The sequence below is a fragment of the Oncorhynchus tshawytscha genome, linkage group LG25 (assembly GCF_018296145.1).
Source record: "Oncorhynchus tshawytscha isolate Ot180627B linkage group LG25, Otsh_v2.0, whole genome shotgun sequence".
NCBI classification, from domain to species: domain Eukaryota; kingdom Metazoa; phylum Chordata; class Actinopteri; order Salmoniformes; family Salmonidae; genus Oncorhynchus; species Oncorhynchus tshawytscha.
In genome coordinates this window covers 26,449,681-26,467,396 of record NC_056453.1, presented here as the reverse complement: position 1 = coordinate 26,467,396, position 17,716 = coordinate 26,449,681, and the positions used below count along the sequence as shown (strand labels likewise).

The 17,716-nt window shown below is 40.2% G+C and overlaps 2 protein-coding genes across 4 annotated transcripts in view; one reads left to right on the top strand and one right to left on the bottom strand.

The window, feature by feature from the left end:
* si:zfos-1056e6.1 (uncharacterized protein LOC107988029 homolog) overlaps positions 1-17,053 on the bottom strand; it is a 28,896-nt gene extending 11,843 nt beyond the window's left edge. The window contains exons 1-9 of one of the 2 annotated variants that reach the window (XM_042306184.1): positions 16,630-17,051; positions 14,734-14,801; positions 14,576-14,629; positions 14,383-14,447; positions 14,208-14,245; positions 12,475-12,554; positions 12,330-12,392; positions 12,113-12,163; positions 11,308-11,936 (exon numbers count right to left, since the gene is read on the bottom strand). In XM_042306184.1, coding sequence (XP_042162118.1) covers positions 11,883-11,936; positions 12,113-12,163; positions 12,330-12,392; positions 12,475-12,554; positions 14,208-14,245; positions 14,383-14,447; positions 14,576-14,629; positions 14,734-14,801; positions 16,630-16,705 — 549 coding nt within the window. In that variant the 5' untranslated portion in view covers positions 16,706-17,051 and the 3' untranslated portion in view covers positions 11,308-11,882. Of the gene's footprint in view, positions 1-11,307; positions 11,937-12,112; positions 12,164-12,329; positions 12,393-12,474; positions 12,555-14,207; positions 14,246-14,382; positions 14,448-14,575; positions 14,630-14,733; positions 14,802-16,629 lie in introns of those variants that run through there. The other variant, XM_042306183.1, reaches the window with a different exon arrangement.
* Positions 5,314-11,414, top strand: ppm1g (protein phosphatase, Mg2+/Mn2+ dependent, 1G). Of its 2 annotated transcripts, none has more exons than XM_024388127.2 (11): positions 5,314-5,410; positions 5,823-5,956; positions 6,469-6,538; positions 6,658-6,743; positions 6,970-7,099; positions 7,208-7,653; positions 8,007-8,123; positions 8,365-8,599; positions 9,865-9,994; positions 10,097-10,196; positions 10,334-11,414. In XM_024388127.2, exons 2-11 carry the CDS (start codon positions 5,846-5,848, stop codon positions 10,520-10,522), a joined length of 1,614 nt encoding a protein of 537 aa, XP_024243895.1. In that variant the 5' UTR covers positions 5,314-5,410; positions 5,823-5,845; the 3' UTR covers positions 10,523-11,414. The 2 variants fall into 2 exon arrangements, with proteins under 2 accessions (XP_024243895.1, XP_024243896.1); XM_024388128.2 differs by lacking the exon at positions 5,314-5,410 and adding an exon at positions 5,427-5,561.
* Positions 17,054-17,716: the final 663 nt, after the last annotated feature.

Sequence of the window (17,716 nt, the reverse complement as noted above, 5' to 3'; positions counted from 1 at the left end):
ACTCACATTAAGCATCTCCAATCCAAAATTAAATCTGTAATCGGCTTCCTATGTCACAGCAAAGCATCCTTCACTCATGCTGCCAAACATACCCTTGTAAAACTGACCATCCTACCGATCCTCGACTTCGACGATGTCATTTACAAAATAGCCTCCAACACTCTACTCAACAAATTGGATGCAGTCTATCACAGTGCCATCCATTTTGTCACCAAAGCCCCATATACTACCCACCACTGCGACCTGTATGCTCTTGTTGTCTGGCCCTCGCTTCATACTCGTCGCCAAACCCACTGGCTCCAGGTTATCTAAAAGTCTATGCTAGGTAAAGCCCCGCCTTATCTCAGCTCAATATGATGTAATAGAAAAAAACAAGGCCATGCTCATATAAAAAATCTTAAACGGCACCGACTGTCACTGTCATCAATAAAGCAGTGTTGAAATAAACAACAATTTCCACATTACAAGTTACGCTGTGTCAAAACTAAAGGAAAATTAACCTACTTTACAGGACCTTTTATAAGACTACATAAGTACTTTTATTAGACTAACCGCACATGCATTCCACATTTAAAACATTGTGTTGTTCTTGCGTAGGGATAAAGCAATGGTCTTTAAAAACCTATGACCTTCTAAGCTAAACTTTGACCCATGATAAAGCACACTGAGTCCTGATCAACTTAGCTTTTTCTGTGTAAATCTGTGAGTTGTATGTGCCACCTGCTATATAGATCAATGATAGGCCTACAGAGATCCATAAACTATATTTTACCATAACATGTGGTCAATTTAGTAAGATCGGCTTGACTGTCATTTGAAGAGGCTCAGTCTAGCCCATAGAGATCCTATTAAATTACTATGTCATAAATCCTATGTCATAAATCCTCAAAGTAACATAATGGGGTGAAGATTGCAGCCATCTTGGTCAAGTAGAAATCCAAAACCACTCTAATTGGAATGAATAGCAAATCCAAAACCAGTCTAATTGGAATGAATGGCAGTGGTGCCTAGGTGATACATTTGCTGCTTTTACTTATGCAGTAAATAAAAGTATGTCAGAATCAGAATCTGATTTTGAATGTGAGAATCAGAAAGAGACCAATGTGACTCACACATTGACACTAGTATTTGTTATTCAGACACATTTAACTCCTACATGATGTAGTGTTGTGGCATCTCACTTGTCGTGATGTGTGTTTTGTTCTATATTTGTATTTTAATCCCAGCCCCTGTCCCCGCAGGAGGCCTATTGCCTTTTGGTTGGCCATAATTGTAAATAAGAATGTGTTCTTAACGACTTGCCTAGTTAAATAAAGGTTAAAAAAAACTGATGAAATGATGAAAGGCTTTGAGGTGTTATTGGCCACCAGCAGGCTTTTGGCATTCTAGAAAAAACAACCTGAGCACTGGTGTGTGTCTCCCCCCTGTGTTTAATGAGGAACTAGGTGACCCCTTGAGGCTCCACTGACTCAAGTTTCAAATATTAATGTCACATGCACATGTACAGTGAAATGCCTTTCTCACAAACTCAAAACCCATCAATGCAATAATCAATAACAATGTATTACTAGAAAAAAAACAATAAAGTAAGTATACTATATACACTATATAAAAAGTCCATTGCAATACCATATTTACATGTGCAGGGATACTGGAGTGATGGAGATACAGTTGAAATCGAAAGTTTCCATAAACCTTAGCCAAATACATTTAAACTCAGTTTTTCACAATTCCTGACATTTAATCCTAGTAAAAATCCCCTGTCTTATGTCAGTTAGGATCACCACTTTATTTTAAGAATGTGAAATGTCAGAATAATAGTAGACAGAATGATTTATTTCGGCTTTTATTTCTTTCATCACATTTCCAGTGGGTCAGACGTTTACATACATTCAATTAGTATTTGGTAGCATTGCCTTTAAATTTTTTAACTTGGGTCAAACGTGTCAGGTAGCCTTCCACAAGCTTCCCACAATAAGTTGGGTGAATTTTGGCCCATTCCTCCTGACAGAGCTGGTGTAACTGAGTCAGGTTTGTAGGCCTCCTTGCTCGCACACGCTTTTTAATTTCTGCCCACAAATTTTCTATGGGATTGAGGTCAGGGCTTTGTGATGGCCAATCCAATACCTTGACTTTGTTGTCCTTAAGCCATTTTGCCACAACTTTGGAAGTATGCTTGGGGTCATTGTCTATTTGGAAGACATATTTTCGACCAAGCTTTAACTTCCTGACTGATGTCTTGAGATGTTGCTTCAATATATCCACATATTTTTCCTTCCTCATTAAGCCATCTATTTTGTGAAGTGCACCAGTCCCTCCTGCAGCAAAGTTAAATCAAATCAAAGTGTATTTGTCATGTTCGCCGAATACAACAGGTGTAGACTTAACAGTGAAGTGCTTACTTACAGGCTCTAACCAATAGTGCAAAAGGGTGTTAGGTAAGTAAAGAAATTAAACAACAGTAAAAAAAGACAGGCTATATACAGTAGTGAGGCTATAAAAGTAGCGAGGCTACATACAGACACTGGTTAGTCAGGCTGATTGAGGTACATGTAGATATGGTTAAAGTGACTATGCATATATGATGAAAAGTGTGCAGATAGCCCGGGTTTGCCAATGTGCGGGAGCACTGGTTGGTCGGCCCAATTGAGGTGGTATGTACATGAATGTTAGTTCAGGCTTTTGATAGTTAAAGTGACTATGCATATATGATAAACAGAGAGTAGCAGCAACGTAAAAAAGGATCTCAGGACCCGCGCCAAATCTTTTTAGTTTCCTGAGGGGGAATAGGCTTTGTCGTGCCCTCTTCACGACTGTCTTGGTGTGTTTGGACCCTTCTAGTTTGTTGTTGATGTGGACATCGAGGAACTTGAAGCTCTCAACTTGCTCCACTACAGCCCCGTCGATGAGAGTGGGGGCGTGCTCGGTCCTCCATTTCCTGTCGTCCACAATCATCTCCTTAGTCTTGGTTACGTTGAGGGAGAGGTTGGTACTCTGGCACCACACGGCCAGGTCTCTGACCTCCTCCCTATAGGCTGTCTCATTGTTGTCGGTGATCAGGCCTACCACTGTTGTGTTGTCGGCAAACTTAATGATGGTGTTGGAGTCGTGCCTGGCCATGCAGTCGTGGGTGAACAGGGAGTACAGGAGGGGACTTAGCACGCACCCCTGTGGAGCTCCAGTGTTGAGGATTAGCGTGGCAGATGTGTTGCTACCTACACTCACCACCTCATCGCCAAAGCACCCCCACAACATGATGCTGCCACCCCTGTGCTTCACTGTTGGGATGGTGTTCTTCGGCTTGCAAGCCTCCCCCTTTTTTCCTCCAAACATAACGATGGTCATTATGGCCAAACAGTTCTATTTTTGTTTCATCAGACCAGAGGACATTTCTCCAAAAAGTACGTTCTTTGTCCCCATGTGCAGTTGCAAACCGTAGTCTGGCTTTTTTATGGCGGTTTTGGAGCAGTGGCTTCTTCCTTGCTGAGCGACCTTTCAGGTTATGTCGATATAGAACTTGTTTTACTGTGGATATAGATACGTTTGCACCTGTTTCCTCCAGCATCTTTACAAGGTCCTTTGCTGTTGTTCTGGGATTGATTTGCACATTTCGCACCAAAGGACGTTAATCTCTAGGGAACCGAACGCATCTCCTTCCTGAGCGGTATGATGGCTGGGTGGTCCCATGGTGTTTATACTTGCGTACTATTGTTTGTACAGATGAGTGTGGTACCTTCAGGCGTTTGGAAATTGCTTCCAAGGATGAACCAGACTTGTGGAGGTCTACCATTTTATTTCTGAGGTCTTGGCTGATTTCTTTTGATTTTCCATGATGTCAAGCAAAGAGGCACTGAGTTTGAATGTAGGCCTTGAAATACATCCACAGGTACACCTCCAATTTACTCAAATGATGTCAGTTAGCCTATCAGAAGCTTCTAAAGCCATGACATCATTTTCTGGAATTTTCCAAGCTGTTTATAGGCACAGTCAACTTAGTGTATGTAAACTACTGACCCACTGGAATTGTGATACAGTGAATTATAAGTGAAATAATCGGTTTGTAAACAATTGTTGGAAAAATTACTTGTATCATGCACAAAGTAGATGTCCTAACCGACTTGCCAAAACTATAGTTTGTTAACAAGAAATTTGTGGAGTGGTTGAAAATCTAGATTTAATGACTCCAACCTAAGTGTATGTAAACTTCCGACTTCAACTATAGATATGTGTTGGGGTAAGGTGACTAGGCAACAGGATATAAGATAAACAGAGTAGCAGCAGCTTGCATGTGAGTGGGTGTGTGGGTGTGTAGAGTCAGTATAAATGTATGTGCATATTATGTGTGAGTGAGCAAATGATGGAGTGAGTGTTTGTGTGTGTGTGTGTTGGAGTGACAGTGTGTGTTAGTGTGTAAGTCCCTGTGAGTGTGCATGGAGACAGTGCAAATAGTGAAATAAAAGGTCAATAAAGATACAAGCTGTCCAGGAGCCTGTTGGTCTCAGATTTGATGAACCGGTACCTCTTGCCGTGAGGCAGCAGAAAACAATTGTCTATGGCTTGGGTGGTTGGTGCCTTTGATGATTTTCCGGGCCTCCTTTTCACACCGCCTGATATAGTGGTCCTGGATGGCAGGGAGCTCAGCCCCAGTAATGTACTGGGAGGTCCGCACAACCTTCTGTATTGCCATGCAATCGAGGGTGGTGTTATTTCCATACCAAACAGTGATGCAGCCAGATCTCACTAGTACAGCTGTCGAACCTTTTCAGGATTTGAGGGCCCATGTCAAACTTTTTCAACCTCCTGAGGGGGAAGAGGCACTGCCTTCTTCACAACTGTGTGTGTGTGTTTGTTCCAGTTCACAGGACAGGACAATCTACCTCAAGAGGAAGGGAATCTCAACTGTTGTAAAAGTTTAAGGAAAAGCTCAGTATTGGAATAAAACATACTCAATTTCATTTTTTGCTAAACTTTTTCATTTTTTTTTAGCAATGATCCTTTTTGACTTTGCATAGGGGGTTAGAATAGTTACAAAAATAATAACAGCACAGGACAAGATAGTGGCAATACACATCTCCTTTGTTTTCCCCCACCTACTGTTGTATTCTTGGGTATTTAAAATCTCTTCCGTGTCTACTGATTAAAGAACTAAACATGTTTTTACCGAACTGCTGCCTGTCGCCTTTTTTCATGTTAAAAGAAAAGGAAGTGGAGAAAGGACATAGGGATCCACTCCAACGTTTGTTGGCCACACTAGAATCGGAGACTTTAGTGACACCTTGAGGACGTATTCGTTCTCTGCAACTAAAGTTTTGGCGCCCTTTCTGAACGCCGCTGCTCACAAGTAGACATGCGCACTTCTCATTCATCACATCGTTTCCGCTTCCTTTATGTATCCGATTATTTTTGAGAGGTCTGTTGTGTTTGTAGTTACACGTGCTGGTATTTTCCTGTAAAATGTTAAAATTGGTCTCACTTTTAAGCCTGAAATGTTTTGATATCAAGTATTATCTTCCGGTTAATGGTGTCCCATTTGCCTTCGCTTAAAAATATATAGTTTACGAGTAAGAACGGTGTCTATGTTCGTTTGTTAGCTTAGCCAACAGTCGCTAGATACCCCATCCAAGCTAGCAATAAACCGGCTAACTAGTATTTGGCCCTTTATCAAACATATGTGCAATGTTTATATTCTACTGCATGATAGAAATGTTTGTACTCTACTGTATGATATAATGAACTGTACGGTGAAGTTGGAGCATCTGTAATTTATTATCGTCATCTTGTTTTTTTCCCTTGCTACATCGGATTTTCCAACACCAACGAAGTTGAAACCCATTGTTGGTCCATCATGGGAGCTTACTTGTCGCAACCCAATACAGTGAAGTCCTCTTCCAATGGGGGAAACCAAAATATGAGCTATGGCTTTGCGGCCATGCAGGGCTGGCGTGTCTCAATGGAGGTAAGATGATCTAAACAAATTGCTAGCTGGATTGGATTCCGCAGTCATTCGTTGCCAGTATGGTGTCCAACTAACTAGCTACCAGTTAGCTAGAATGCTAACGAAATGATTTGGTTCAGACAACAAAAAGTAGTGTAAGTTGTCTATAATGTGCTACAGGTTATCAAACATATGGGGCTTGGCATAGCTATCCAACCATTAAACACGTGGCTTAATAACTATCAACGTCAACACTGGCCAGCTAGCTAAGTTTTATTTGCGCATGAATACTTTTTGTTTGTGGCTAACTATATAGTTTTGTAGTTATCCAACAATGTAGCTAGGTAGTTTTCCGGAATGTATTTATATAAATATTTAAGATGTGCAAGACTGGGCCGTTAACATTAACAATGTAAATGCATCATTATTCATTTCACATTCAAGCGGCACCGGTCTGATTTCTATGATGTAGCTGTTCTACTGCTCATAGAAATGGCATTTCATGAGAGTAACGTTTTTGTTTCTTTCAACAGGATGCTCACAACTGCATTCCAGAACTGGATGATGAAACGGCTATGTTTGCTGTGTATGATGGACATGGAGGTACTGTTCTTTTTATCCTGAATATTAACTTTTGTGCATACCTTGATTGTATGTTATTTTTGTTAATGTCAGACATTATCGATTACTTAGAATAACTTGTTTAATACTTGCTTTCTCAGGTGAGGAAGTAGCATTATACTGTTCCAAGTACCTTCCTGAAATCATTAAGGAACAGAAGACTTACAAAGATGGCAAACTGCAAAAGGTGAGTGCAAGAATGCTTTTTGGGTATGGAAAGGAATCCTCTTGACATGGACAATTGAACATGGTGCATATATGTGCACTTTCTATATACACTCTTACAATGTTTATTGGGTATAATCTCACATTAAGTGAGTACAACCAACTTTGGTTCAGTAGCTCTTGTATTTGTTGTCAAAATCTACTCCATAGCAGCATACATTTGTCTTAGGTGGGTGGATGTGTTTCAGGCTTTGGAGGATGCATTTCTGGCCATTGATAGCAGGGTGACCACAGAGGAAGTGATCAAAGAGCTTGTTCAGATAGCTGGCCGCCCACAAGAGGAAGCACCAAATGAAAAAGTGGCTGAAGAAGATGATTGTAAGTACGCTGTAACAGCTGACCACGTTAAATATGTAGTTGTCATTCCTTGTGCTTTATTCAAAACAAATAGTTTGATTCAAACCCATGTGTTCCTTTGTCTGTTAGTGGACAATGAGGAGGCAGAACTTTTGCACGAAGAGGCCACCTTGACCATTGAAGAGTTACTCGTCCGCTATGGACAGAACCTCAATGCGATTAAACACAAGAAGCTCTGTCCGGAGGGCAAAAAAGCGTCTGGGGAAGGTGAACCACATTCCCATGGGGAGAAGGGCATCAACGGAGAAGTGGAGAGTGAGGTAGACTGCAATCGGAAGGCTGATGGTGCTGGAAGTGCAGCTGGTGGTGCGGGATTCTCCAAGCTGCGGGCCAGGAGAGCAGGAGGGGACAGCTCTTCAGTGACCGGAGCAGCAGGGTCCTCTGAAGGAGAAAAGGAAACCGGGCCCTCCTGCTCCTCCTCAGCAGCTCCGGCTCCAGGAGACACCAGCTCAAAGTTCTTTGAGGACAGTGACGAGTCGGGGGAAGAGGAAGACGAGGAGGGTAGCGAAGAGGAGGTGAGGGGGAAGAACTCTCCTTCAGGAGTTAAGTTCCTGTTACTCTAACTCTGGTGCCCCACCCTCTGCCTGAAGAGCTACTGGGTATTCAAGCTTTTGCCCAAACACAGTTCTTACACACCTGATTAAGCTTAGAGGTCCTGGTGAGGAGCTATTGGTAGAATCAGTTGATAGATTCTGATTGGAGCAAAAGCCTGCAGAATGACTGTTCTCCAGTAGGAGGGTTGGGCACCTCTGCTGTAACTCACATTTGCTGTTAATAGATTTTCCCCCACTGGATTTTTCAACACGAACTGTTTAAAATATTTTTGGAAAGAATGCTTTGTGTTAATTATGTAATTACGCTTCTACAGGATGCCAGTGAGGAAGATGAAGGTGAAAACAGTGAGGAAGAAGACACTGAAGAGGGGGAGGACTCTGATGAAGAGAATGAGGAGATGTGCTACCCTGGAATGGATGGAAAAGAAGAGGTAGAATACACATCTTAATTTTCAACTTAAACCTTGAATGGAGAGCGCTTTCTTAAAAGGATTTCTGAGTAGCCCTGGTTGTTGAAAGGTAATGGGGTGTTTTGCGTCTGAAGTAGTGATTACTTTCTATGCCTCCCTAAATGCAAAATATTATTATCCTTAGCTGTGTAGTGGGTTAATCACAGGCCCTTTAAACTGAAGGTGGCAATTTTCAGATTAACTGTGTGCCCTTTTCCCCCAGCCTGGCGCAGACAGTGGCACTACAGCAGTGGTGGCTCTGATCAGAGGGAAACAGCTGATTGTGGCAAACGCCGGCGACTCCCGCTGTGTGGTGTCTGAGAAGGGCAAGGCCATAGACATGTCCTACGACCACAAGCCAGAGGATGAGCTGGAGCTGGCCAGGATAAAGAATGCTGGTGGAAAGGTCACCATGGACGGTCGTGTCAACGGAGGACTCAACCTCTCTAGGGCCATCGGTAAATCGATCCTCCTGCATTTCCTAGCCCTGGCATTTTGATTTGAATTATCAGGCATTGTTTCAAGAAATATATACTGTAATTTCTGGACTATTAAGCGCACCTGAATATAAGCCTCACCCACTGCATTATTAAAAAATATGTATTTTGTACATAAATAAGCCGCACATGTCTACAAGCCGCAGGTGCCTACCGGTACATTGAAACAAATTAACTTTACACAGCCTTTAAACGACACACGGCTTGTAACAAAAATAAATAGGCTTTAACGAAACACGGCTTGTAACAAAAATAAATAGGCTTTCACGAAACACGGCTTGTAACAATTTTTTTTATTTAAATAGCAGTAAACAGTAGCCTACCAAGAAAGTCATTGGTCACTATCTTCCTCCTCCTGTGCACTGAAACCACTGAAGTCATCTCCTTCGGTGTCGGAGTTGAATAGCCTCAGAATTGCTTCATCCAATGTTGGATCGTTTTCATTGTCGCTCTCGTCACTTTCATCCGGAGGCAAATTCTCTGCTGAGCTCATGCTGCCCTCTTCAACACGCAGCAGTCCAGCCTTTCGAAACCCGTTGATGATAGTGGATTTTTTGACAATGCTCCACGCTGTCAGGACCCACTGGCAGACTTGACCATAAGTTGCTCTTCGCATGCGGCCGGCAGACTTGACCATAAGTTGCTCTTCGCATGCGACCCGTTTTAGTGAAGGATTTCTCCCCACTTGTCATCCAAGAGTCCCACTGAACACGGAGCACCACCTTAAATGTACGATTTACACTGATGTCGAGTGGCTGCAAATACTTTGGGCCATCTGATTTCTTCCCTCTGAAAGCTTTTGTCTTTTTGCACTGAGTCAGTTCCTCACGCTGCTGTTTCCAACGTCTTATCAACTCATTAAGGCCAAGCTCCCGTGCAGCAGCTCTTTTCCTTTTCCAACAGCCAGATCGATCGCATTCAACTTGAAAGCTGCATCATATGCATTTCTGTGTCTTTGCCATGATGAGGGTGACAAAATGACTACCGTAATCAGAATGATGGAAGTTTGAGCGCGCTTGATTTACGTCACATTATGTGACGGTGCTCAGTTTTTTTGGCGGCGTGAATCTTGTGAACGCAGGAAAAATCCATAAATTAGCTGTGTTATTGTATAAACCGCAAGGTTCAAAGCGTGGGAATAATGTAGCGGCTTATAGTCCGGAAATTACGGTACTTTTTGCTGTTGAAGAAAAGACATTAGATTGAAAGGGCCTTTGTGTTTTCAGGCGATCACTTTTACAAACGAAACAAGGCCCTTGGCCCAGAGGAGCAGATGATCTCCTCAATGCCTGATGTCAAAGAGCTCACCCTCAACCCAGAGCATGACTTCATGATCATTGCATGCGATGGAATCTGGTAGTTTTTTTTTTTTTCTTCTTAAATTAAATTACTTCAATAATCAATGTGTGAAATGAATCCACAGCTATATTTCCCCTCATTAATGAGTGTCATCCACAGGAACGTCATGAGCAGTCAAGAGGTTGTAGACTTTGTCAGTCAGAGAATAAAGCCTAAAGCCGATGATGCTGCCAGGCCTTTGTCCTCCATAGTTGAAGAAGTAAGATTATATATTTTTTTATTGTGTTGGGAAACCTCTGATGTACCTGAGATCCACCACTTCCCTGTAATCATGACATTACTCATTCTTTATTTAACAATGAACTAGCGCTCTCAAACTTTATTTTTTCTCCGTAGCTACTTGACCATTGCTTGGCACCTGATACATCTGGAGATGGCACAGGCTGTGACAACATGACCTGCATCATCATCACATTCAGCGCTCACCCTGGCAGCAGCATGGCCGACGGCACCAAGAAGAGAAAGCCTGAAGAGATTGTCCCAGAGAAGAACGGGAATGACAGCAAAAAGTCAAAAAGCGAATAGAACTGCCAACAAGTACTCCAGTCCTTTTCACGAGCCAGAACTTTCCCATCTCTGAAAAGTTTAAAGACCATGGTCTCTGGGATAGGATAAGTTTTAGTTTAATGTCCCGAGACTGAAGAGAAAGTATAAAAGTAAAATGGCCTCTGTAATTATTGATTTTGCTTAACTGTCCTACTGGAAACGTGTCCTGTGAATCCTAGTGTACTGTTTTTGTCACCCATGCCCTTTATGTATATAATTTTCAATATTTGTTGCTGGACGAAATGCATCTTTGTAATTGTGGATCAATGTGACATTTGGTGCATACTCCGTTTGACACCATTCTGTAATTACATACAAATACATTTTTATTTTTTGTGTGACAAGTGACATCTTGTCTACTTACTTTAAAAGGACAATCACTGTTTGCATGAGTCAAATGTCCCCCTAGGCAAAGAACACAAACTCCTCAACAGTTCAATAGATTTGAAACTACTCTATTCACATGACATTTTGTACTATCTGTATTTAATTAATACATTTTACATTCCTTGCACTCACATATTCCCAGAACAATTTGCCAACCACCTCTGAGTTGAGGCCACTATGCTATTTAAATATCTGCCTTTGTCTCATGACTTGGTTTGCGCATAAAGATGGTGGGAACACTGCCTTACATGTAGTTAATTATGTTTCAAATTTAGCAAATGCTTTTGATGGATTTAGTATAACTATTCATGGGACAAAAGCTTCTCATGTATCTTTGTATGCTTGACTTCAATGTCCAGTTAAAAGGTTAACCCAAATATTTTAGTACATTTTATTTTGGTACTGTTTGAGAACATTGAGTTTCACTTGAAAAATCACATGAAGTATTTTTTCCCCCCTAAATCAATAAAGTTGACAAAACCCCTTTTTATTTTATCAGTAATGGGGATGGAAAGGTTGCACAATCATGTACCAAAGCACTAAAGCATCATGCCAATCGTTTGGAGCTAGCCTGGGTGGGTACAAGTTCTGTTTGTGAGATCATTCTACTCCTTGCCACTCCCCTTGTCATGTTAGGTGGTGGAATGATCGCACAAACAGACTTGTACAAAGGCTAGTTGGAACTACTGTTCCCAAAATACTAATAAGCTCAGTTTTATTTTTTTGGGGGGGTGAACATTTTATACCAACTATCTCCAACAGCAAATTGATTTTCTACACTGCTCAAACTCATACATTTTCAAGATATGCTACACTACAGATAACATCAGATTATAGGTATATATATTAACCAGATTTACCATTACTCTTAAATCTGCTCATATGGCTATGGTAAAATTGACAGTAAACAAATGGAAAGTACATAAAACATGTTGGGCCTAGGTGTTTTGTTCTACCACATAGGGGTTCTGATGAACATCCCCATCCAGCTGTGAGAATCAGCCATCTGAAACAATAATTGCATCTATAATAAACACAATCTGAATGTAACATAGCCAGTAGACTGTGGTACACACCTCTTTGTGCTCGATTAAAGTAAACTCTCATCTTATGTGCAGTAACAGAAAATCTACATTTTTTATTTTCTTCTGCCTATATGTCATAAGCAATACTTATGCTTACCTGCATTCTTTTATGAAGAAATCTCAACTGTTGGTTCAGCAACTCTATTTCCTATTAAAATAAAACAGAATTCAGCCGACATATGTATGATGATACTGTAGTTCCAATATTTTACATGAGTAATTTAGCAGACGCTCTTATCCAGAGCAACTTACATTAGTGAGTGCAAACATTTTGATACTTTTTTCGTACAACATGATGGATTCTTATGATGTACCTGATAAATTTTCTCATGACGTCTTAATTTAATCTGAGGAAACAGTTCTTCAAGTCTCACTATCTGAAAAAATAAATAATGACAAATCAATGCTTTTTCCTCTCTGGATTATGAATATAGAAAGCCCTTAGAAATATTGTCTTACCCTTCTGACAACACCTTGTAGTCTTGTTCGCATACTTTTATTGATTACTGTCATGGCAATGGTCCGTGGTTTTGGAATGACTTAGAATCAACAAATACACCACACAACATCAATCACGCATTCTAACAAGAAGGGAAACAACATAGATTTTATATACTAGATAATAATACAGTGAGTTACAAAAGTAATGGGACAGTGACACATTTTTTTGTTGTTTTGGCTCTGTACTTCAGCACTTTGGATTTGAAATTATACATGTTAAAGTGCATAAAATCATTAATTTAATTTTCATCCATATCGGGTGAACTGTTTAGAAATTACAGCACTTGTTGTATATAGTCCCCACATTTTAGGGGACAAATTCACTTACATGTGTATTAAAGTAGTCAAAAGTTTAGTTTGGTCCCATATTCCTAGCATGCAATGATTATATCAAGCTTGTGACTCTACACACTTGTTGGATGCATTTACTGTTTGTTTTGGTTGTCTTTCAGATTATTTTGTGTGGATAGAAATTAATGTATTGTGTCATTTTGCAGTCACTTTTATTGTAAGTAAGAATAGAATGTTTCTAAACACTTCTACATGAATTGTGAATAATGATGAGTGACAAAGTTACAGATGCACAAATATCATACCACGAAGACCTCTCACCATTACAATAAAAGAGGAGGTTAGCGGGGGGGTATGATAATTGTGCGTTTAACTTTCTCACACATTATTCACGATTCATTGAGGATTAACCGTAATAATAATAATAATAATGGTAGCATCCACATTAATGTATGTAGAAGTGTTTACAAACATTCTTATTTACAATAAAAGTGACTCCAAAATGACACAATACATTATTTACCATTAATTTCTATTGGGTACAAAATCATCTGAAACACAACTAAAACAAACAGCAAATGCATTTAACGAGTTTGTAGAGTCACAAGCTTGACATAATCATTGCATGCTAGGCATATGGGGACCAAATACTAAACTTTTGACTACTTTAATGCATATACACTGAGTGTGTTCTTTCCATGACATAGACTGACACATAGGTGAATCCAGGTGAAAGCTACAATCCCCTTATTGATATCACGTGTTAAATCCACTTCAATCAGTGTAGTTGAATGGGAGCAGACAGATTAAAGAAGGATTTTAAAGCTTTGAGACAACTGAGACATGGATTGTATACATGTGCCATTCAGAGGATGAACGGGTAAGGGAAAGATTTAAGTGCCTTTGAACGGGGTATGGTAGTAGGTGCACCGGTCTGTGTCAAGAATGGCAATGTTGCTGGGTTTTTCACACTCAATAGTTTCCCATGTGTAGCAAGAATGGTCCACCACCAAAAGGACATTCAGCCAACTTGACACAACTATGGGAAGCATTGAAATCAACAATGGCCAGCTTGCATGTGGAAAGCTTGACACCTTGTAGCGTCCTTGCCCTGAAGAATTGAGGCTGTTCCGAGGGCTAAAGATGGGGTGCAACTCAATATTTGGAAGTTGTTCTTAATGTTTTGTACACTCAGTGTATAAGTGAATTTGTCCAAATACCTTTGGTCCCCTAAAATGGGGGGACTATGTACAAAAATTGCTATAGTTTCAGAGTGTCAAGTGCTGGACTTACAGAGCCCCAAAACATTTCACTGTCCTAATACTTTTGTAGCTCACCATATATCTGTTATTTAAATTATATTTTAATGTGAAATGTGAGGATATAAGTTAAATGTGTACCATGCTGAAAGACTGTTGCCACTTCCAGCACATATGGCCTATGAATCAAAATATAGACATTAATGTTATGCACTGATAGAATGAATTACACTTGAATATTTTTTATTTTTACATTAAATATACATTTTAGTAAATGATTGGCTCACAGTAACATACTGAATGTTGCAGTACTTACATGTGCTTGCTGTTCACCGGTATAAAGCTGTTGAATGGAATCAGACAGCCCTTGTGGTTTCTTATCTAGAAATATGCCATCATTTGGTAAGGGATACATTATAATAGTGTCAGTCAGTATACAGTACATGGTACAATAATTTGAGACTGAATTTTAGGAAACAGAACTTTATTTCAAAAAATATATGGCATACCTTAAATGTCTGTGTCACATTAGCAGAATTCAATCCAAACAAATGTGTTATGATCTTGAAGAGAGAGAGAGGGCGAAAAAGAGAGAGCGAGAGAGCTATTAGTATGGGGGAGAAACCTGACCTGACAATTTGGCCTACTGCTGAACCACTCTGCCTACCTGTTTAACTGTAGTGGCCTCCATACCCTTTGGAATGGTGACCTCTTGCAATGCAATGACTCTGTCATCTGGAATAGGAGAAACACATCTAATTTGCAATGAATTCAGCTTTTTATGTGTGCAACTGCAAGAAATAATCACAGATGGTTTATAATGTGAAGCCTTGATAGGGGGCTTCCATTTAATTTCAAGTAGCCTTGCTGGCTATCATTTCTCAGTGAACTGTGCATCAACAAAGATGTCAAATCCACCTGCTTCCCGCTAGTTGAAGTTGGGCTGGAAGAATGTACTACATTTTTATTATACTGAACAAAAATATAAAAGCAACATGTAAAGTGTTGGTTCCATGTTTCATGAGCTAAAATAAAAGATCCCAGAAATGATATGCACAAAAAACGTATTTCTCTAAAAAAATGTAGCACAAATTTGTTTACATCCCTATTAGTGAGCATTTCTCATTTACCACCTGACAGGTGTGGCATATCAAGAAATGGATTAAACAGCTTGATCAGTACACTGGTGCACCTTGTGCTGGGGACAATAAAAGGCCACTCTAAAATGTGCAGTTTTGTTAAATAACACAAGGCCACAGAAGTATCAAGTTGAGGGAGAGTGCATCTGGCATGCTGACTGCAGGAATGTCTAGCAGAGCTGTTGCCATAGAATTTAACGTTACTTTCTCTACCATAAGCCACCTCCAACATCTTTTTGAGAATTTGGCAGGAGTCCAAGCGGCCTTACAAGGGCAGACCACGTGTAACCATTGTCTGAGACCAGCCGCCTGGACAACTGATAAAACTGTGGGTTTGCACAACCGAATTTCTGCACAAACTGTCAGAAACCGTCACAGGGAAGCAGATGGCAGACAGTGTGTATGGCGTTGTGTGGGAGAGCAGTTTGCTTAACATTGTAAACAGAGTGGTGTCGGTGGGGTTACAGTATGGGCAGGCATAAGCTACGGACAAAGAACACAATTGCATTTTATCGATGTCAATTTGAATGCACAGATCCTTATAGGCCCATTGTCGTGCCATTCACCTCTGTTTCAGCATGATAATGCTGAAGGATCATGCCACAAGGATCTGTTACAAAATTCTTGAAAGCTGAAAATGTCCAAGTTCTTCCATGGCCTGGATACTCACCAGACATGTCACCCATTGTGCTTGTTTGGAATGCTCTGGATCAACATGTACTACAGCATGTTCCAGTTCCTGCCAACATCCAGAAACTTTGCACAACCTTTGAAGACGTGTCGAACAACATACACAGGCCACAATCAACAGCCGGGATCAACTCTATGTTAAGGAGATGTGTCACGTTGCATGAGGCAAATGGTGGAAACACCAGATACGGACTGGTTTTCTGATCCACGCTCCTACCTTTTTTAAAGGTATCTGTGACCAACAGATTTGTATATACCTGTATTCCCAGTCGGGAAATCCATAGATTTGGGCCTAGTTTATTTATTTAAATTGACTGATGTCCTTATAAACTGTAACTCAGTCAAATCTTTAAAATTGTTGCATGCTGCGTTTATATTTTTGTTACGTGTAAATATTTAGGGCTGCCGTTTTGAGCTTGATAAGGGGGTAGCTAGATTTGTACGTTATTTCAGATGCAACCCACGACTAGCACGAGCTAAAATGTAACCCAGAGATGAAACTCAGAGACTGTTTATATGGAAACCAGTGTAAACACAGCGTCAGGGAGCAACAATAAATCAAATGTATTTATAAAGCCCTTCTTACATCAGCTGATATCTCAAAGTGCTGTACAGAAACCCAGCCTAAAACCCCCAAACAGCAAGCAATGCAGGTGTAGAAGCAAAATAAATCAAAAGAAACCTAACGTTTACGCAACTCCAACCAAAAGGATGAATTAAAAAAATAGACCAACCGTTTTTATCAAGTCTCCTCAGTGCAATCCAAGCTTTTGATAAACTTTGAGAATTATCACGACGAATATTTGTCATTTTATCAATGCAGCGCCGGCCTAATCAAGCTTGAAGGAAGCCCCGTTTTTAAATGTATTTATACATCAATGTCTTGCAAGCCCGTGTTTTGATAATGATGATTTGTCGCCACAGATAGTATGTTTTTGTTTCTAGCGTTATGGCTAGAAGGATTTGGCCTACAGCTTCATCTAGTGGTCGCGTCGGGGACAACACTTGACTGTAATTTTGAGGCGAAATCTCACCCTAAACTCTTCCTAACATTAACGTAATTCTTCTAACCTACTACGTAAATTCACTTAACCTGTTATGTAAACAAACCCTCTCTCGCGACAAATCGTCTGTTCGTTTCCGCAGTGGGTGGGCTCAGATCCTTTGAACTACCAACCTCTGAGATGCCAGCAAGCTTGCACAACAACAAAAATGTCTCGCGATGAAGATGTAATAATACAAAAAGAACACAATGGTCGAAATTCGTAACAATTTACTAGAAAATGTTAACATACATAGAATATTGTTTAACAACATTCAAATAAGGAAAATAATTAGCCTTAATACCACAAATAATATGACGTAACTGACAATTATTAACAGCATCAAGATGAATGACTACTAGATATTAGGAATCAAATTGTATTTGTCACATGCGCCGAAATGCTTACTTACAAGCCCTTACCCAACAATGCAGTTAAGAAAAATAAGAAATAAAGTAACAAATAATTAAAGAGCAGCAGTAAAATAACAATAGCGAGGCTATATACAGGGGATACAAAGTCAATGTGCGGGGCCACCGGTTAGTCGAGGTAATTGAGGTAATATTTACACTACCGTTCAAAAGTTTGGGGTCACTGAGAAATGTCCTTGTTTTTGGAATAAAAGCACACTTGTTGTCCATTAAAATAACATAAAATTGATCAGAAGCACACTCTTCTAGGCAGAGTTGCAAAGAAAAAGCCATATCTTAGACTGGCCAATAAAAAGAAAAGATTAAAGATGGGCAAAAGAACACAGACACTGGACAGAGGAACTCTG

Excerpts from the sequence above, each read along its gene's own strand:
- ppm1g (XM_024388127.2), top strand. The coding sequence starts at position 5,846 with ATGGGAGCTTACTTGTCGCAACCCAATACAGTGAAGTCCTCTTCCAAT. Across the intron at positions 6,539-6,657 it reads TGTGTATGATGGACATGGAG|GTGAGGAAGTAGCATTATAC; the intron begins GTACTGTTCTTT and ends TTGCTTTCTCAG. Across the intron at positions 7,654-8,006 it reads AGGAGGGTAGCGAAGAGGAG|GATGCCAGTGAGGAAGATGA; the intron begins GTGAGGGGGAAG and ends ACGCTTCTACAG.